Raw genomic sequence first — 21462 nt, 5'->3', positions numbered from 1 at the left:
TCTTTCCCCACAAGCTACAGCAATGAAGCAGGCCTAACATAAATTACACTGGACCTAAATTAAATCTGTAATTTGTCCATGTAAATGACATGGATATAAGTTGTATTAGTTTAAATGCATCAACTTTGAGAAGAGTACACAGTACATAGACTGGATCCTGACAGAGAAAGAATTCTTATTCCTGAATATGGGATCAAAACAGAGCTAACTTATTTTGCAACTCTGAAGTTTCACTTTCTCAGTAATACAAAATTCTTTCATCAGACTCTTGACCAAATTATGGTCTGATCCAGAGAACAGCTAGTAAATCCTCTCCATATTATATGGTACCTTTGAACAGAAAAGATTGTACTCAGAGAATTCCGCTATATCTATCTTTTTTCAACTTGTGTTTCATATTCTTAAATGCATCAAAGGAATGAATTTCCCAAAGTCACATTCTTATTCTAAGTGTTGGATTTATATGCATCCATGTAGATATTGTTTTATTTAAAATTTGACCTCAAAAACACAGAGGAAGGATGAAGGAATTGGAGGGAGAAGACTAATGAGTATACTTCGTTTAACAACTTACAACCATTTATTAAGCATTAAGGAAGTTGTTTTCTTCAAAGACTTTTAAAAATATTCATTGAAATGATTCCTTGCTATAGCACTTTAAATCAATTTTTCTTGTGCTCATTTCTTTTCAGTGTTTTTACAGGCACAATGAGAAATAACTAATTTCACCCAATAGCACTGAGTAAAGGGGTATTTTCTGGCAAAAGGTAGTGACAAAAGAATATTTATCTCACTGTTCATTTGAAAAACAAATTTCTACAGGGGCTTCAATAAGATGAATAAAATCCTGACCTCATTGTAACTGGGACATTATTTCCCTTATTCCCCCATCTGAGTCATAAGGTCATCTAATGCTTTGCTCTGGTTGTCTCCCATTTTAGGGTGTGGTGGATAGATGCTCAGAAGAGGGTGGTCTGTGGTGGTCTCTGTGGTGGTCTCTAGCTCTGGAATACCTTGATGGTCAAGTGCTGTTGTGATTCAGGGTCAGCCTGTGGGTTCGGCAGTTGGGTCGGATGACTCAGAGGAGGAGGAGGGGGGTGTTGAAGACCTTGCTGAGGGGGTTGAAGATCTTGCTGATGAGAGCCCTCAGCCAGGCCCCTCCCACTTGGTCACCACGGAGACCCAGCTGTGTGAGCCTGACAGCGTGGATGAAGATGACCCACAGCTGGCCCTGTTCAAGGATGCCCGACGCAGGAGGCAGTCAATTAGGAGTAAACAGAGGAAGGCAATGGGGCTTCTCAGAAGGAGGCAGAGAGAAGCCACGCCCTGAACTCTATATAAGGGGAATGTGTGGGGAGGGTTGGTTTGCTGAAGGCAACCGCTTGGATAGTTCGTGTTTCTTAAAGCTCCTGTTTCTTGGTTCGTGTCTTGTTTGTTTTTGTAGCTATAAATTTGGCAGGCGTAATTCCAGCCTCTTGCCATTTGTAAAGGGGTTGTCCCTGCCTTTTCTGCAGGGCCGGTAGCAGGCTGGTACAGAACAAGTGCATATACTACACTGCCTACCATGTTGTCGTTTCTGGCAATGGGTGAAGGCCTCTTTCCTAATTGTTTAACTCTGTAATCAGTAATTAATATATATATTTATATGTATGTATGGTCCAGTTATATATTTATGTATGTATATAGCATGTGTATATGTGTGTTATGTATGTGTTTGGGTAGATATACACTTTCTCTTGAGAGTAGACAACAGAATTTCATTTTTAATGTGGGCCATGTGCTTACGGTAAAAAAAATGACAATGGAAGTTATCTTGTCTTGTCTTATCATCTTACCTTAGTTTACCTTATATATCTTAGCGTGTCCTGTCTTCTCTTCTCTTCTCATCTTATCAACTTATCTTATCTTTTCTTATCATCGTATCTTATTATATATACAAATCACTACATCTCTACAGAAATCCACGAAATCCACAAAACCAAGGATAAAAAACTCCTAGAGTCCATATGGGTCAATATAAAATGAACAAAGAATGACATTGCTATAGGCATATACTACAGGACACCCAATTAAGCAGAAGAAATAGATGATCTTTTGGCTAAGCAACTAACAAATGTATGTACAAAATATACCATAGTAGTAATGGGAGACTTTAACTACCCTGATATCAACTGGGAGACAAATTCTGCAACAAGTGGGAGATCAAAAACATTCTTAACCACCTAGCTGACAACTTTGTCTTCCAAAAGGTGGAGGACGGAATCAGAGGAAAAGTTATACTAGAGTTAGTTCTTACTAATACAGAAGAAGTGACAGAGGGAGTTGAAATTGCCAGAAGTTTGGGCAAGAGTGATCAGTCATATTGGAATTCAATACAATGCAAACACAAACAATTGAACATAATCCAGCCTGCACTGTTCCATCCTCAGTGGCCTATTTGTTAGACTGTGTTTTGTTCCTAGTTTCATTCCCAGAGGCATGGTGGCTCAGTGGCTTAAAGGCACTGGAAAAGATCTTTGCTCCCACGGTTCAAGTTTCAACACTGCGTGATGAGCTCCCATCACTTACCTCAGTTTCTGCCAACTAACTACATGCCCGTAAATAAGTAGATACCACTTTGGTATGCTGCTGTGTGCAGGAGTACAAACCCAATCTGTGCTGGACCTGCCTAAATGTGATGCCCAAATGCAAGGTGACATTGATGGAGGGAAAAAAAGCCCAAATAATGCTGCAAAACATTAGTTGCCCCTTATAGTGCACTTCTGTACAGTGCACAAGTGTGAACCAAATGGAGTAGCAGTCTAAGGCAGCCAAATAACTACTCTGTGTTAACCCTTTTGTCTCCTGGCTAATGTACCATCGCCATACGCTAAATAAATGTTTAATTCCATTAATAATTCTACATTGCCCATTTTGGGATCCCTCTACCCTCATCTTCATCACTTCTGTTCGCTATCAATGAAAACAACTTTTTATTAAATAGTTGCACCTTAATTATAGTTGTAAATGGAATTAAACTACTTCAAATCTTCCAGAAAATAAGGCCAATAAGGCTAAAGTGGCTAGATTGGTGAATTAGTTGCAACCTTGAATTGATAGTAATGTCTTGTTCTCAATAAAAGTGCATAGAATAATGCTTTTAATACTGCCCATGTTCTTGTTGCATGGTCTCTGTGTATCTAAATAAAATAAAATAAAATTATTGCTGATAGGTCTTAAAAGATCAACTGACCCCTAAAGGCAAATTTATAAGGACTTTAAGTTCTTGTATATTTCTCTTCTGGATAGTTATTAATGCAGATTAATAAAATATTGCTACTGCATAACAGTTACTTGAAAACCTTTAGGTTCTCCAGTTCTTAGATTTTCATTCATGTCTAGCCAGCCAGTGATGATACACTTGGAGTCCATCAACCATAGTATGATACAGATTCCAAACATTTTACAAAATACACAGTGAAAGTGTACTTTCAATAGTAACCAATTAAGCTATATTCTCCAATGAAGATTTGAGTGACGTGAAAGTGAGAGAGATTATACACAGTTCCAAACCCTTTTGTTTTTATTGCAGATAGACATGGCTGTAGCAGAAGAGACAAGAAATGCTGTACAAGCAGAAGAGATGGAAACTAAAGTGAAAGTTCAAACTGCTCAGGCTATTGTTGATGCACAGAAGTACCTAGCAGAAGACCTCTTTGCTTTGGATGCTGCCCTGGCAATCTGGAGCAATCTCAACAAAAATAATGTAACTGAGGCAATAAGCAGAAAAGAAAGAGGATAGATTAGCACAAATTTGGTACAAGCATTTTTGGGGTATCTGTGATGTGGTCATAGGGGGTCTGCAAAGGCTTGAAGAAATGTTATGATTTCAATCTTAAATTTTGGGGGTCCGTGGCCATGGTCCATGGAGCTACCTGATCAACACTTGGTTTCCGTCTCCTCTGGACAAGGTACTAATCCACAAGCTGTTTCCTTCCCAGCCTTTTGAATATAGTGGCCCAGGAACTGAGTTAGTAGCTAAGATAAGTCAATCATCCCCACCCCCTGAACAAAGCTAGATTTTGTACCAATTCTGAGTCAGTCTGGTATAGTCATTTGGTTCTTGAATTAAGAATGGGAAGGCCTAATTTCTGTCATGGAAGTTCACAGGTTGATTTTGGATCAATCAGCCTCTCTCTCAGCCCAATCTACTTCACAGGATTGTGGTTGAGAAAAAAATAGTTTTTGTGCTGGGCTTAGCACAATAAGCCCATACCAAATATACATGCTAAATAGTATTCTAACCAAAGATTAAGTGTTTATTTGCCTCTTGAATCATACATCCCATGGCATAGCAAGTAGGAATTAGATTACAAATGCTCTTCAATAGAAATCTCTGTGGGGCAATTGGATCTCTAGCCGAAGTTTATTTCATTGTCATGTTTTCTAGTCACAATCTTCTTTTGGGCTTGTATAAGATTAGAGTTTCATTTAATATTGCACACATGGACTCACAATTGAAAATGACATTCAGAACTGGCTCATGTACTAGTTTTCTCTATTAATATTGCTATTTATAGTATCACTTGTAAGATTCAGCAAGTCAGTTGTCAACCTCTGCTCTATTTTCATGAACCAGCCATCTGAACAGATTTGTTTTTGGTCTCTAAGTGGATCAGGGTGTCCCTTGCAATTAAATAAACTTCAGCTAGTGTGATGTTAAGTTGCTCCAGAGGTTCTGACATTTCCTGCAATGAAGAATAGTCAAAACAAGCATGTGAAAAGCAGCATGTGATTTGTTAAATTTACATGGAAGGGGGCTTGCTACCCAAATTTCATTTAGAATCTCAAAGGGAGAAAAGTTAATTATGACAGGATAGACTGATGGTCTGAGTATTCTAGGATGTGTGCACATATATAACAGTAATATAGTAGAAGAACAGAATGCGACATATAAAGGACAAAGACCATTGCATACCTGAGCATGAAGCATTAACTGCTTGGAGTCATCATACATCAAAGAGTACATTGCCTTGTTCTTAAACTCTGGTTTAAGATACTGGGGATTTTGACTTTTACTGATTAGATTCATTTGTTGTTATAGAAATGGCTAGTTTATACTATTACAGAAAAGTGAAAAGTTGAGGTTAGATGTTAATGCTTTATTCTACTGCAACAGAGGACATCAATGCCTTTTCTTTTCTTTTTCCCTTCTCCCCCCTCACTTTCCCCCCATCTTCCTCCCCACTGTATCCTATTTACTTTTGTATTTTTGTATTTTATTCTATATTTAACACAGGTAATCCCCCAGGTACAAACATTTATTTAGCAAATATTCACAAAAACGAATTAATTCGGAAAGGGTACTTACGTTACAAATTCAAAACTGCAAGCAAAAAGAGGTCTGTGTAGCTATGTGACTTGAATTTACTCCCTGCTGCAGCCGCAGCCATTTTGAACTCTGTGACTTGCTTGGGCATTCGGCTTACAAAGAAGGCAGGGCTTTTTGTTGTTGTTGTTCTTGGTCACATGGCCAAACAAGAGCCCAGCCAGTGCTGATTTTTTTTGTTAGTGCTGGTGGAGAATCTGCTACTGCTTGGGCTTCAGGACTAAGTACTTACTTACTATTGTATTTTTAAGTACAGTACTTGTAGAAATGCTAGCCAGCCTCCTCACAAAGCATTCTATAATGTTGTATTTTCTTGCTTTTATTTTGGAGATTAGCATTGTAATGTATTGGGCTTATTTTACTAAAGTGTATCACGTGGGTTTGATTGCTGAAAGGTTGCTTAAGCAGGGAAGCTGGCTAACAGCTCACAGCTCCTCAGACAACCTGTCTCCAGCGCCACCATTGGCTGCTTCTAGGGCAGCAATAGGTTGCTTTAAACCATTGGCCACCACCTAGGGGGCCAGGGTATAAATAGCTGCATTCGCAGCCCTGTTCCCCAGTTCAGTTCCTGCAAGCAAATAAAGAATGTTTCTGACTGAACTCACTCGCCTTGTCTCTTTGATCAAGCACAGATCTAAGTACACAACAAGCATATACTACTGTAGTTTGTAGGTTTAAAATTTAAATTGCTTCCAGAAGTTATGGGTGCCCCATTACTGAAAGCTTTTAAGAAGAGACTGGACAGGCGTTTATCAGAAATATAGTACTCTTTGTGAGAGCAGTGGGTTAGGCTAGATCACGGGTATCAAACTGCTGGTCCACAGGCTGGACGTGTCACAACAAAACCACGCCCACCCCATTGCTGGCAATGAGGAATAAGTTCAGATACGTCGCACAATATCACGTGATATCACGAGTTTGACATGTCTGGACTAGATGATCTCAAAGTCCCTTCCATCTCTGCTACTGTTGCAAGGCAACAGTTCTGTAAACCCTCCCCTGAGTTCCTGGCTGGAGAATTAAGCTAATTAGTGACAACTGCAAAATCTTTGCAAAAGGAGATGCAACCTGCTTGCAAGCATTTAGTTCCTGAGCAGAAGCAAACAGCTGATCAGCAGCAGGCAGCAGTGGGAAGACTTCTCAGTTCAGGCAGAAATAGTAAGTCATATCTTAGTTCATTTAACAATCCATTTAACAATCCATTAAAAAATTTGTAAAATTGAATCTGATTCATTTCACAATTTTTTTGACTTACGAACCTAATGGGCAGGCTCCATTAGGTTTGTACCTTGAGGACTACCTTTAAAATGTTATAAACCGTAAAAAAAAGGCAAAATGTACCAGTTTTAATTTCTTCAGTGGTGGTTCCTTTGTTGAATCACTTTCCCTTTGCACTGACAAATGTATGACGAATTTATCCTTATCCAGTAGTGAAATTCAAATATGTGAACAACCGGTTCTCTGTGTGGATGCCGCTTCCGGAAGTCCATTCTGGGCTTCCATTCTTAGCTACCAGTTCTGCCGAAGTGGTACGAACTGGCTGAATCCCACCACTGTCCATATCTATTAATATGCACCACAACCTTGGTGGTCAGCTAGCTGGTCAGCCTTTCTTTCTCTCTCCCTCTCCTCTCTTTTTGTACTCCCTCCCTGCTGGGCTGTCTCAGCCAACACCACTGTCTCAACAATATAGTGATTCTAATAGGAATTAGGGGGAACTGGCCCTAATAGTTCACTCATTTTAAATGGAAGAAAACATAAATCTCCAATTAAACATGCTTACTGTACCTGAATATCCATCCATTGCTGATGCTAGTGTTTCTTTCACACTTCAGTAGACAGAAAAATCAACTCGCTGAATAGTTTTGTGTACAATATCATTGTCATTTACCACAGTCCTCAGTTCAATGAGCAATCCCATCTTCTGTGCAAGGCACATTGCCCTAAGCCATTATGTAAGGTCTGCACAGAATAATATGCAAAACTATCAAGTTTGTGACACCAAATTAAGAGAAGTAGTACTTCAGTTTATTAAGTACTGGTCAGTTGAAAAATTTGTATGGCTGCAATAATACAATATATGATAGTTGTGAGGTCCTTGAAATGTGTTCAGATTATAACTTTCAACCCAACATTGAATGGGAATTCTGAGAGTTCCAATCCCACTTAATAAACAACACAGTACTATAGGATGTTTTCAGCTAATTTATGGAGGGAGCCACGTACTTCTAACTTTCTGTACGCAATTTTTTCTTCACCACACTCTTTCAATTACCCTACTTTCAGAAGAAATATACATATGAAGCAGGACAAAATGACATTTTTGTATGTATGTACCAACCTTAACTGAATTGTGTTAAAGATATTACTGCAACAGTTTTATTAATAATTGTGAAGATGCATTGTGTAAACATATCTAAATCAATATGATAAAATGTATGATATTTTTCCAACTACATTTGTTCTTTGGACAGTCAAAATTCAGGATCAAATACTTTTCCCCTTGACATATCACAATCTTTCTCTTAGCATGAGAAATGCTGATGGTGCACTAGTTGCAGGAATAGGAGGATACATGTTCGATCAGCAAAGGAGCTTATTATTGCTTCTTCTGAAAGAGGCCAACTGAAACCTCATTGGTAGGCTCAGGCATGATCTGGATCTTTTGGTTCTTCAGAGCTGCCTCTCTCATGTTGTAATACATAAATTCATTCTGCTGGAACATGCGCAGCTCCATCTCAGACTGAATACGCATGGCCTAAATGAATGTAAAGAAACTGCAAGTTACAGGAAAGTTTCGATGTATCATCCTAACTGTAATCCTTACGTTCAAAGTTAAGTCTTTATCACAGGCAGCTATTCTTATCACAGTACTCTGTGCAAATCAATAAACATTCCCCACATTCTTCTAATGCTATTAATTATGTCTTTATATCATTTCAATAAATGCTAGTCATGTAGAACAGCAGGAAATTATAGATAATTCTTGACATAGACAAATTGCTACATAGATTTGCTTCCAACAAAATCAACAGTAAGTATCAAAAATAAAAAAATATTAATTACGTGATAATCTCTGAATCTAAAAGATATTTCGTCACACTTGAAAAACTTACTTCCAGATCTTTGGTAATTGGATGAGTGGGTCCGTGTGTCACCAAAAGAATAGCATAAGCTTTGCAAAGCATCCCATGGCCTGCTTCAATAAGCCCAGCATGCCAGTGGGTGACCCCAGCTCTCATGAGGGCCATCCCAAGCTGGGCATTTTTGGGATGGTAAAGTTTTCTGAGGGCAAAAGAGAAGAAGCACGTTGTACTACATGGTGCAAGATTTTTTTGGGGGGAAAAAAGAACCACTATTTTAAAACTTCTCATAGAATAAAAGATAAAGCAAAAGAAGGAGGGAGGGAGGGAGGGAGGGAGGGAGGGAGGAAGGAAGGAAGGAAGGAAGGAAGGAAGGAAGGAAGGAAGGAAGGAAGGAAGGAAGGAAGGAAGGAAGGAAGGAAAGAGGGAAAGAAGGAAAGTTAAGAAATACAATAACTTCCAACCATCTTTTCAACCAAGAGTTCCAATCTTATAATCCCTCTTAGATAATATTCAAGTCCCTTCAGCCATTCATGTAATAATCTATAAGTGCAAGTTTTAAGTAAGTGTGTCTGCATCTCCAAGGAGCAGGTTAAAGAGTGAGGAAGCAGTAAAAAAAAGGGAGGCTTCTGCTGAGTGAATTTTACTGTTTTAAAAATGATATTATGAATAGCTAGTAATATACAGAACACAAATATGCAAAGAAAGGGGATGTTAGTCACATACAGGTAACCATCCACCATCTGTTTTGAATAACCAGAAGCCTCATTGAAGAGCTGGAGGTAAGAGAGAACTTCAGACAAGATGCTAAGAATTCGCAGCAGATAAATATTGGTTTCTCCCAGCACTGGTTCCTGCTTTGCTAGACACTCTCGGCACAATTTCACCACCTGTCATCACAAAGAACAAAATAATCAAAAAGAGGAACTGAATAGAACAAAGAGGTCTGCCTCTAGAAGGCATAGCTCTAATGACAGGTTGGTCTCGAGTGTGGATACGAGTTGTTTCTGAACCAGTTTCCCACCCCCCAACCCCCTTAATTTCAATGCTGGAATAAATGTAAAGAAATGGTTCCATGTTGGTGAAATAATAATGCAATAGCACTGGATACAGTTCTATATTTTTATAAATTCTAAGTGTGGCTCCAAGTTATCTAAAGCCTTTGAAACTGAGTCCTTCAAGGTGTGGGATGTTCAAGTTGCATTGATATTGAGATTGTTATCTTTTATTTGTGTAAGAACAGTTAAACTATTATTAAGATAGTTGTATTGCTTGGGTGTTGATATAGGCTTTTCTTTTTTTCTTTTTCTGGTTTTGTTTTTACTGTTGCTAATCTTATTAATTACCTAACACCAACTAAAACTGAAGCCAATGTTTTCTCCAACTATAAAACTGTAAAACAGCAGATTTGTCCCAGGAATTTTAGTCTCTTTATGAGATGGTGGACATGAGCATCAGAACTGCCTCTTTCATTACTTCATCTGCTTTACTTTCTCATTTTGAAGGAACAGGTAGTTGCCTCAACTGTCTTTGCAGGCTGTGCATTCTGGACCTCTCTGGTAGTATGGGCACCATCTCTTGGATTCCCCCAATTGTGCATCAAACTGGAAGGACTAGAAAGAAGCTATTATAGTCAAGTTCTTTCACACCACCAGTGAGTTTTTTATGCATATGAACACTTAACTAAATACCCCTGTAATTATTAAATTCAGTTAAATTGAATTAGATCTGGTTGAAATGTTCTCTCAATATTATGTCAGTTTCAAAATACCCTCTGTTTTTCTGTGGGCTTGAAGCAGGTAAAACTCTGCAAGCAGAAATTTATCAGTCTTCATCTTTGCAGTCAATATTGGAGAAGGTAGAAAATTAGATTATACTGTACAGGAAAGATAATTCCATATAAAAGCCCACAAGATGTATTTTAGGACTTATTTAAATAAATGTTCTAAATTATAAACTTCATGAACAATTCCTTAAAATACAGTAAAATAAATCTAATCATATGAGTTTTAAGTCAATCCATTATTTATACTCTCATCACTTTCAAAATAATATGAAATAAGGCTTCAGCTTGCAATATTTTGCTATTTTGTTTACAGTGAGGAATACAATAAAATGATAATCTGTGTTAATGGTATTATGTGTGTTTTCTTTAATATTTTGTGCTGAATATTTTGTAGTATTTTTGGCTGATCTTTGGCGGTAATAAATTGAAACACTTGTATAAATGTGCATAGATTTTCATAGATTTAAAACCAATAATGGGACAGAACCAGAACAAAACTACATGCTTTATAGCTTAGATCATCTGGTGGTTAATCCCATGAACAAAAGTCATATTTATTTTGTCTAGATTAGCACCATCCTTTCAACCAGCATTTCCACAAAAGGCAGCTCCAATTTTTTAATCTCCCACAGAAGCATCTGAAATGTAATAGTTGAAGACTAAACCAATATACATTTTGGTTTTGAGACAAGCAGTTTTAATTGATCCTCTGCACAAATTAATTTAAGAGGATGGTGCTGAGATTGAACAAAAGGGGAAATTCATTCATATATTTATATGTCTGTCTATCTCTGTCTCTGTCTCTATCTCTATCTCTATCTACAGTAATTACAATACAATACAAAGAGGCAGCTATTCATGAAGGATGATCATGGTTGCTAAAATCCAAATGCATCAATACAAACCAAAACTACTGGCACAAAAAAAAAACCCAGATAATGCTGGCCTATCATAATGGCTTCTATGAGAGTGACATCCTAACCCTAGATTGGTAGGGGTGGGGAATAGCAGAAAAGGCTATCTCTCATACTCCATATAATGCATTTTTCTCAAAAGTGGGGTGCCACCACACACACAATCTTGTTGGAATTGAGCTGGCAAATTTTTGGCAGGGAGAGGATACACCTTTAAGCAGGATAGGATCCCTAGAAGTAACAAGACTGAGCTTTTTGTACCATTTTAACTATTATGGAAAGGTCACTTTCCTAAGCACTTTCATTTCCTTATTTTCAAAAAATGGCAGACAGTTGCCATTATTAGGCTGTTTATTGCTGAATTTTGAGGTTCACAGAAAAGGGGTTCAGATGGCCCACACTGGAGTCCTAGGGAGATGGAAAAAGATTGCCCTGTACCACTTAAATTACTGTGAAGGTTGTCACTGCAGAAAACCCAGTGTCCAATAACTTACTTCATGGTATACTCCATCAGAACGAGCTTTATCAACTTTTTTCATGGTTTCCTTGGTGAACTGAATGACCTCTTTCACCACTTCTTGGGATGGCTGTGAGAAATAAGGGAAAATTATTCGTCTGTGCTTCTTCATTTTTCCTGTCATCACATAACAAACCAAATCTTTTTATTATCAAGATCATGTCTTGGAACAAACTTTGCAAGAGTCACCTTAGCTCTTTTTTTTCTATTGGGAGAGATTCAAAGAATGGTAATGAAGACAAACAGGGTACTAAGTCCTATAAATAAGAATGAAAAAAGAGGATGTATTGAGTTTTGAGAAGAGACACTGAGAGATTTTGATGGCACTCTTCAAATAAATGAAAGGATGTCACATAGAGGAAAACTAAAATTTATTCCCTTTTTTCCACAGGGTACAGGATAATATTAATAAAAGTAAGTTACAGAAAGCTCATTCCATTTAAATGTTAAAAAACTTCCAAACAATAAGAGAAATTGGACAGTACCACCAATTACCTAGAGCAGGGGTCTGCAATCTTGACAACTTTAAGACTTGTGGCTGGCTGAGGAATTCTGGAAGCTGAAGTCCACAAGTCTTAAAGTTGTCAAGGTTGCAGACCCCTGACCTAGAGACAGACAGTACCACCAATTTAATGTACCTAGAGGCCACATTAAATTACATTTAATATACCCAGTTCTTTTCACTAAACAATAATCTGTTCAAGACGTTTTAATCTGGATTAAATTAAAATTAAATTAAATCCTGAGTAGAGAGTTGGACTTGCTATGAGAAGTCGGGCAGCTGAAATAAAATCAGCATTAGTAAGAACTATGCTTATTCCCATCATCTATAGGGTCAGCTATGGCCCCAAAGCAACCACAGCTTTCTCCAGAGGGTCTATGGTGACTCAATGCTGCTAGCTTGGTGCAGTCAGCTGGAGGTAGCCTTCTCGCCACCGGCAAGTCCCCTCTCCTAACTCACTGCCACCATTTCTTCACAGGATATCTCAATAACAGAAATTCACTGTGGGGATAACTTGCTGTGGGTGCTGGATGGAGAGCTGGATGAGTGGTTGAGTGAGTGAGTGGGCTATTGGAGGGCAGCAGTGATGGGTGGGGAGCTGGATCGAGAGTTGGAGTAGTTGGGCAAGCAAGTGTGATGTCAGAGGGTGACAGGGATAGGTTGGTTCCACCCTGAATGCCGAACCAGGAGTTTGGCTGCAGTGGGAGATGGGGCGGGGGGCAGGGAGGCAGTATCAGACAGGGGCTTCCTATTTTGACACTCACACACCAGCCATTGCCTCTGTGCCTTGGAGTTGTGCCAGATGGAAAGCAAGAGAAAACAGGCTGTCAGAGGAAAGCGTGGTGGCGGTACTGGGCAGGACATATCCCATTTTGACCTCCTCATCACTGCCATTGCCTCTGCATCTTGGCTCTGGCCTGAACAGGCAATTTTGCTGTGGTGATGTGCTAGGCACGTTTTTCTAAAGAGCCGATGCTGCAACCTTGAAAGTTTTTTTAAAGTGCTGCTGCTTTGCAACTGTCTTCCCTGCTGTAGCCGAACTTCTGGTTCAGCATTCGGGATGGAGCGAATCTACTGCAGCCATCCTCTGACATCCCGCTACCTTGCCCACCCGCCCAGCTCTCTATCCAGTGCTCTGCCCATCACTGCTCTCCTCTGACAGCTCACTTGCTTGCTCACCTGCTTGCTTGCCCCCCTCTCCATCTGGCACCTGCAGGGAGTTATCCCCGCAGTAAATTTCTGGTGTTGAGATGTCCTGCGAAGAAATGGCTGCAGCAAGTTGGCAGAAGAGACATGGTAGCTGAAGGCCACCTCCAGGTGGCCACACCAAGCTAGCAGCATCGAGTTATCCCATTTCGTTCTCCAGGATGGTTCTGTATGCTGTCAATGCCATGATTCCGACAGATGAAACTCTTCAGAGAACTTCGAGGCATTGTTTACCTCTGATGTTTTTGTTTTGACAGTCAAAATGGCAATATATTCTCAATGTTCAACAGAAATTTGCCTTATAGGCTATATGGCAATGTTCCATAAGTGATAAATCTAGTGATAAATCTAGACACAATGCCACATGCAAAAGCAAAGCTACTTCCAAAAAAAATCCTTGAAATTCCATATTTGGAAGTCAATGCCAATCAATTTCTCAGGTCAGGCATTGCAAACTAAATGAGCAAAACTACATGAATTTCAACAAGGTGTCCCTAATGAGCAAAACTACATGAATTTCAACAAGGTGTCCCTGAGTAGAAACAGCATTTTGAAAAGTTTAAAAGTACTTTCTCAGCCAGACTTACAGTGAGTAATTAAACATAAAGGTAAAGGTAAAGGTTCCTCCGCACATGCGTGCTAGTCGTTTCCAACTCTAGGGGCCGGTGCTCATCTCTGTTTCAAAGCCGAAGAGCCAGCGCTTGTCTGAGAACATCTCCGTGGTCATGTAGACTAGATGCCAAAGGCGCACGGAATGCTGTTACCTTCCCACCGTAGTGGTCCCTATTTTTCTACTTGAATTTTTACGTGCTTTCGAACTGCTAGGTTGGCAGAAGCTGGGACAAGTAACAGGCGCTCACTCTGTTATGCGGCACTCGGGATTCGACCTGCCAAACTGCCAACCTTCTGATCGACAAGCTCAGCGTCCTAACCCACTGAGCCACCGCGTTCCTTTGAATTAAACATAGGAAAATTTATTTGGTGTAATGCTTTAAGACTAAATTGCAGGAGACAATTCTAGTCCTGTTCCGGGCAAGAAGCCAGCTAGGTAACTTTGAGCCAGGGATTTGTCCAGACAGTCACCAGAATCGCTTTGAAATATTTTAAAATAGAATAGAGCTGGAAGGGACCTTAGAGGTCTTCTAGTCCAGCCCCCTGCTCAGGCAGGAGAACATACATCATCTCAGAAAAGTGATTGTCTAGTTATATAGAATAGAATAGAATAGAATAGAATAGAATAGAATAGAATAGAATAGAATAGAATAGAATAGAATAGAATAGAATAGAATAGAATAGAATAGAATAGAATAGAATAGAATAGAATAGAATAGAATATGGAAGGGACCTTGGAGGTCTTCTAGTCCATCCCCCTGCTCAAGCAGGAGGACCTATACCATCTCAGACATAGTGACTGTCTAACCTCTTCTTAAAAATCTCCAGTGATGGAGCATCCACAATGTCTGGAGGCAAGCTGTTCCACTGATTAATTGTCCTCACTGTCAGGAAGTTTCTCCTTAATTCCAGGTTGCTTCTCTCTTTGATTGGTTTCTGACTATTGTTTCTCGTCCCTCCATCTCTGGTGAATAACGTGACCCTCTCTTCTCTGTGGCAGCCCCTCAAATACTGGAATGCTGCTATGATGTCTCCCCTATTTCTTCTTTTCTTTAGACTAGCCAGACCCAAGTCCCACAGCCGTTCTTTATATGTTTTAGTCTCCAGGCCTTTGATCATCTTACTTGCTCTTCTCTGAATTTTTTCTAAACTCTCAACAACTTTTTTGTGATATGGTGACTAAAATTGGCTGCAGTATTCCATGTGTGGTCTTACTAGGATTTTATAAAGTGGTACTAATACTTTGTGTGATCTTGATTCTATGCCTCTGTTTACATAACCCAGGATTGCATTAGCTTTTTTGGTTGTTGCTGCACACTGCTGGCTCACAGTCAAGTGATCGTCCACTAGATCCCTCTCACAGTTATTGTTTTTGAGCCAAGTCTCACCAAATCTGTACTTGTACCTTTGATTTTTCCTGCCTAAAGGTAAAACTTTGCTTTTCTCCACATTGAAACTCATTTTGTTGGATAGGGCCCATTGTTTGTCAAGATCTTTTTGCATCTTGAATTTGTCTTCTGGGTATTGGCTACTCTTGTCAGTTTGGTGTCATCTGTAAATTTGATGAGTTCCCCTTCTTTTCTCTCATCTAAGTCATTTATGAAGATATTGATATTTTCTTCCTGTGGTTCTCATATTTGGTCTGTGTTGTCTCTTCTGCACCTAAACTGCACTCCTTCACTTCCTTCCCATAGTTTCTCACATGGAATCCAATACTTGCAAAGTTTTAATGAAGCTGACTAACAGTGATATACACATAAATAATTACCTTAGATGATAATGTTTCATGCTATAGTGAGAGCCAGAGTCAGAGCAGTTTCAGATATACCTGGCAATTTATTTCTTGACAAATAAGGAATCCAGCAAGTAAGCAGTGAAGATACAAATATTCGCTGCTTCTTATTCAACCATAGGCAGAGGAGAGGAGAGCCCTTGTATTTGTAGAAGACCAAGGAAACTAAAGATTTGTCAACAAAATGATAGCAGAACAAATACTTCATTGTAAAACAGCTTACATCACAATACTGATTTTCTTCCACAGGTTCAACTACAGTATCTGTGCTGTATATTCACTTTCCCCAGATATCCTTGGTACCCCAAGAGATAGGTGAACCAACAGGCCTGAGCTGGCCTGCTGGATCATTTGATACTACCCCATAGTATACTCTCTCTGCTAATCTTCTTGCAACACACATTAATCTTATAGTAAATCAACTTGTTAAAGAATTCAGTGAGGGTAGATATATTGTGTTTCACCAAAGGCTGAAACCCAGAATTGCAGAACTTCCAGAATTGCAGAAAACCCAAACTGCATCTTAGTATTTCTTTGTAAGTTTCTTGACTGAAACAAGATATATGCTACTGTTTACATTTATTTATTAATTTGTCAGATTTGTATTCTGCTTCCTTGCCAATTTTATCCTCATAACAAAAAAACTTGTAAAGTAGGTTGGGATGCAAGGCAGTAATTAGCCTGAAATTATTCAGTAAGCTTCCATAGCTGAAGCCATATTTGAGACCAAATCTTTCTGTTTCCAATTCAATATCTTATTCATTTATGTTCCTGGAGATATTTGAAATTTGTCAAAGTCATACCTTTTCATTCCCCTCTTTCACAGCCAACATCAGGTCATCTTTGATTCCTTTCTGGCAATGCTCACAGGTACAATCAAAATAATACTGTTTTCTCAGTTGCTGCTTTCTGTCTTCACTGACATTGAGAAAGTCTATATAGGAAACAGTCAGCTCTTCTCCTTCAGAGATCTTAGTCAATACACGTAGTTCTATCCTGGTTTTAAATAAGGCAAGAGGCATTAGATCAATTGCAGTAATTATCTGATTCTATAGATAAGATTCTTAGGAAAGAAACTCTATCTTCCCAAGCAATGCCAGGGATTATTTTGTGGAATTTTCTGTCTTCTGAATTAAATATTGTACAAGGGTGAACAAAATTCTGTAATAAGAAAATATCAAATTAATACTGCATACATTTATGGAAATCAAAACCATTTTAATTTTCTTTTACTTTGCATAATTTATTGAGGAGGATTTTTCTTCATATTCTGGAATTTTCTCTGGCTTTTGCTAATTATTGATAGGGCAAAGAGGCCTTGTTTTCTGACTAAGGAGAAAGTCTCACTCAACAACCTCTACAATTTCAGCATGCAGTTTCCAGTTTTGAACAAATTCTCAAAAATTCAAAAGTCACATATATAATGTTCACTGTCCTTCAATTAAAATTAAAGTTTTTAGACAATTGAATTTTTTATAAAATTAGAATCTATAGCATACTCAAGTGTAGCTTAGAGTATAATTTTGAAATCATCATTATAAATTTTTGGATAAGTGTCCTCTCATTTTATTTTATTATACAAATTATCTTTTAATTGACATTTCCCTTCTTACCTTCGGCACACTCACTTAATATTCCACTTTGTAGTTGCTATTTAAAATTACATTCCATATACTGTACTGCTTCATATAGCCACAGTTAACCAATAGATAACCTTCAATAAGTGGGTCAGCCAGAATGCATGCTAAAGGGGTGGGCTTCTGTGCACTTATTTGTGAGGCTGAGGAACAGGTTCACTTGCAGATATTTTTCATCTATTATACTTGCCACCAGCAAGATAGCTTCTGGGTGGCATCTGCCAGGTTTGGGCAGGGTGGAACTTCTTAGCATTAGAATTTTAACCTAGGGGATTCAGCACAATCACATCTGAAATCACGTACACGAAATGCATTGTACAGAAATAGAGCTGTTATGAAAAATAAGCAAAAGCACACTTACATGCTCATCTACAGATACATTAACCAAGCCATTTCTAAACATTCAGCTTTTGAGCACATGAATATGTTCTTGCCATGCACCCTCGTCATTCCTACGTACTTTCTTCTTTTCTGACAGTATGTCACTGGAGATCCTTAAACTGAGGGGCAATTAAATTATGTCTATCCGAACACAAAAAGCAATGCTTCCAAATGTGTAAAATAAAGAATTAGTTTCTCTTACATTCTCAATCTTTCTCTTTTTATTCTTTCATTTAAAAAAAAATGGTATGGTCTACATAAACCTCACACACCTTACTGGAATTGATTTGGTTCATTCCAGTTTCATTTTCAAATGTTAGCCCAGAAGCATTAAGAAATATAATGGTGATTATCTTTAAGTTCCCCTTTATCAGATCAGAGTAATACATCTGTTAGCACAAGAGTTTAGCCACAACTTCCCAGTTCATGTGTTCACTTATTTTTTTAGAAAGAATGTTTCTTTATGTTCCACATTAACTACAGTTACATTCACACACATACAGAGACAATTATGCTTTCTTACATCAGCTGTGGTTTCAAAATGTGCAGTACCTTCCACTAAGGCAGAGGTGTCAAACTGTCGGCCCACAGGCCGGACGCGTCACGACGAAACTGCACCCATCCCATTGCCAGCAATGGGGAAAAAGTTCTGATATTTTTATTTTTTTATTTTTTTATTTTAATTCCATTTATATCCCGCCCTTCTCCGAAGACTCAGGGCGGCTTACAAGCTTAGCAGTAGCCTTCATTCTATGTATATGCCTGCTTATTAGGGCTTTCACACACCCCCAAGCGGCATTATTACAAAGTCAGCTTAATTGCCCCCAACAATATGGGTCCTCATTTTACCTACCTCAGAAGGATGGAAGGCTGAGTCAACCTTGAGCCTGGTGGGATGCGAACCTGCACTAATTGCAGGCAGCTGGTGTTACTTAAGGAGGCATTAGCCCACTGCTCCACCAAGGCTCCTGATATGTCGTGCGATGTCACGTGACGTCACAAGTTTGACATGTCTGCACTAAGGGCTTTGTTTATAATCAGCTGAATCTAGGAATAGGTTTCTTTAATTTATACAAGAGAGATCCAAATAACTCTTTTTTAATTTAAAAGATTCTTTTGAGAATTCCTGGAAAGTACGCAGAATAAATCTCCAAGGATTGTAGAAAAGATTTGGCAAGAAGGCTCAAAAAACACTTTAAGTCTTCTTTTTCCCTGTGAGGCCCTCCTGAGATTACAATCAAAAACTTGTCATAAGGGTGGAAAATGGGATGGAAGGGATGGCATGCCCAGTCCCTCTCCCAGGCTGGAATTAGTTGTAATCAATGCAACCAAAATTAGGGAAAGGGGGCTCAGGCAATTGGACATCTGTAAATAAGATGAAAGATTGACAGGATTTATTACCACCAATACAGGCTCTCATGCTGTCACTGCTATGGAAAGGAAAGAGGGAAAAAGAAAATAGCAGTGATGTTAAGAAGGATGGGCAAGTTGATCTGATAAGAACAGAGGTGACAATCACAATTAATATTATAGTACTTATTATTATAATACAGTACAAAATGCAGGAAGTATTAAATTAAGAGCTGGGTTTAGTGGAGTGTAGCTTAGGGATTACAGAAACTGTGGAATTATGTGCCAAACATTTCCAAAGTTGGGTTATTATTGTCTGTGATTCTTCTATACTGATGCAGGAAGAGAGAGAAGTAATGAGAGAAGGGAGTATATTATGCTTTCAAGACCGACCCACCTCATCTGGGTGTGGAACAATGATCTTACAGCCTCATGACTGAAAAAAAGAACAAACATCTACAGTTTGACAAAGATAGAAACACTGGAAAAGCAGTCTGAGGCCAGACATTTAGTAGATTGAATGCTTGGAGGCAGCTATACATTGACATGCATGAACCAAAGACAACAGTAAAAGATGCATCTGAAATTGTAAGCTATAATTTACACAGGGTAGATTATTTCCTCTCTCAAACAGGCTTTGGCTCTAGCGTAGGAATAGTTGTATTTCGCCGCAATTGATTAACTGACTGGCTAGTTCTTCTTGTCTCAGGGGAGCCAGAGTTGAAGGCAGTCACAGAGCTTGGATATTCCATCTCCTGGCCCTCTTGGGCTCTCTGCTGCCCCGTCCAAGTTTAGTTTTACGAATAAGAATTTGGTGAAACTAAGCCACAAGGTTTAATAGAACCTTCCCTTGGCATAGATAGATCAGCTTCAGCATTATAGCATTAGTAGCAGTAAGCGCAACTCTTTTTGTAAGTCTACTCACTATCAGTTAAAAATATACCACATGTACTACCTTACTGAGTTCACTGCGATTATACTATAAAGCATCAGTATAAAATGTTTTGTCTTTAACTATTTCCACTATCTGATTTCAAATTTTCCTCTAGCACATAATGTTTGCTCATCCGGGCCTTCTGATAGGGTGCATAACCACTAGAATTTACTAGAAAGGACAGCAGATAGATATTGGACCAGAATAATTTACTTTACTTTTATGTTTTGATCCATCCCAAAACTTAAAGTGGAGATTAAACATTACAAGTTTAAAAGCAAGTTTCACTGATTTCACTGATTCACTGAGTGACAAATAGTAACATAACAGTCTAAAAGGCAGTCTCTACAGCTGAACCAGAGAAAGAAGGATCTTTCCACTCAGTAGCTTCTTTGTATTGCTGGGAATGATTTCCACATGGGTTTTCTCTCCCAGTATCAGTCAATCCATCTCAAAATCTGTATGGGTTGTTTTTTTCCTGGTCACAGCAGAAGACATAACTAGCTAGGTAGGAACCTTCCCTTGCTGCTTTCTTTAAGTCCTCTTGTGAATTAAACCAATTTCACATAGCCCTTTTCAAAAGGGATAGCAAAAATAGCAAAGAGCAGCTGCTAGTGCCAGCTCTTCTCACCTCCCCCCCACTCTTTAACTTATGGCCCCCTCAATCAAGAAATTGCCAGGAAAACAGCCCCCAGCAATAGAAAAAAATGCTAAAGCATAACAGAAGTTTTTCAACAGCATCCTGTCTGTTGCTTTAATTTTTGACATTTCATGCCTTGAGTTCCCTCTTGCCCAAAGTTCCATTCAGGCATGCTCAGAAATAATACCCCATCCAATCAAATATGACAAATACATCATCCTCTCCCACCATGGCAGAGAGGTTCTACATAATCCTTTTCCCATTCAAGGTAGATGGCATAATTACAGAGGGAGGCAAAGCCACCAAGGATGTTAAAAATACCAGTCTGATATTCTGATAATCTGACTTATGCTATAGTCTGGCCTTTCTGCATTGTGGTGGTGTTTGTTTTTAATCAGCCTCTAGGGACTGTAGAGAGATGTAACAATGCACTGAGATCACCCAAGGAAGTGGAGTGACAGTATATAGTAATTCCTGGAAGGGTCCTGGAAGTGGGCAGGTGTTGTGGCATGTTTTAATAAAGTAAATGTCTTAAGCCTATTAAAGTTTAACATATCTATTTAGTTTCTAATTTCTAAAAAAAGGTGACACAAGTAGTTCCCTGAATGCTGGTGTTTTGCTACTGAATATTGCTAGTATGATTTAGGGATTTCAGGAGTTGCCAACAAGCATGTGGGAGCCATTAAAAAAACCCTCTGTATTATGAGCTGCTCATCCCTGAGAAATAGCAACATTAACTT

At 38.8% G+C, this 21462-nt stretch overlaps 2 protein-coding genes across 2 annotated transcripts in view; both read right to left on the bottom strand.

The window, feature by feature from the left end:
* Window positions 1–204: 204 nt before the first annotated feature.
* Window positions 205–7376, bottom strand: THNSL2 (threonine synthase like 2; the record flags this gene model as incomplete). The annotated part of the gene is given in 3 exon segments (XM_081346204.1): window positions 205–300; window positions 304–330; window positions 7221–7376. Coding segments are annotated over 3 exon segments (210 nt in total). The 5' UTR covers window positions 7308–7376.
* A 43-nt stretch (window positions 7377–7419) lies between these two features.
* The window catches only part of SMYD1 (SET and MYND domain containing 1), a 34950-nt gene continuing 20907 nt past the window's right edge, over window positions 7420–21462 (bottom strand). Inside the window, exons 5-9 of the mRNA XM_081344834.1 lie at window positions 16584–16776; window positions 11646–11738; window positions 9178–9341; window positions 8485–8653; window positions 7420–8126 (exon numbers count right to left, since the gene is read on the bottom strand). Of these exons, the coding sequence (XP_081200960.1) occupies window positions 7968–8126; window positions 8485–8653; window positions 9178–9341; window positions 11646–11738; window positions 16584–16776 (778 nt within the window). The 3' untranslated portion in view covers window positions 7420–7967. The remainder of the gene's footprint in view (window positions 8127–8484; window positions 8654–9177; window positions 9342–11645; window positions 11739–16583; window positions 16777–21462) is intronic.

This window comes from Vipera berus (genome assembly GCF_964194415.1).
Source record: "Vipera berus genome assembly, chromosome: Z".
Classification (NCBI taxonomy): domain Eukaryota; kingdom Metazoa; phylum Chordata; class Lepidosauria; order Squamata; family Viperidae; genus Vipera; species Vipera berus.
Note: the sequence above shows the minus strand (reverse complement) of the source record. Positions and strands in the feature narration are given on the sequence as shown.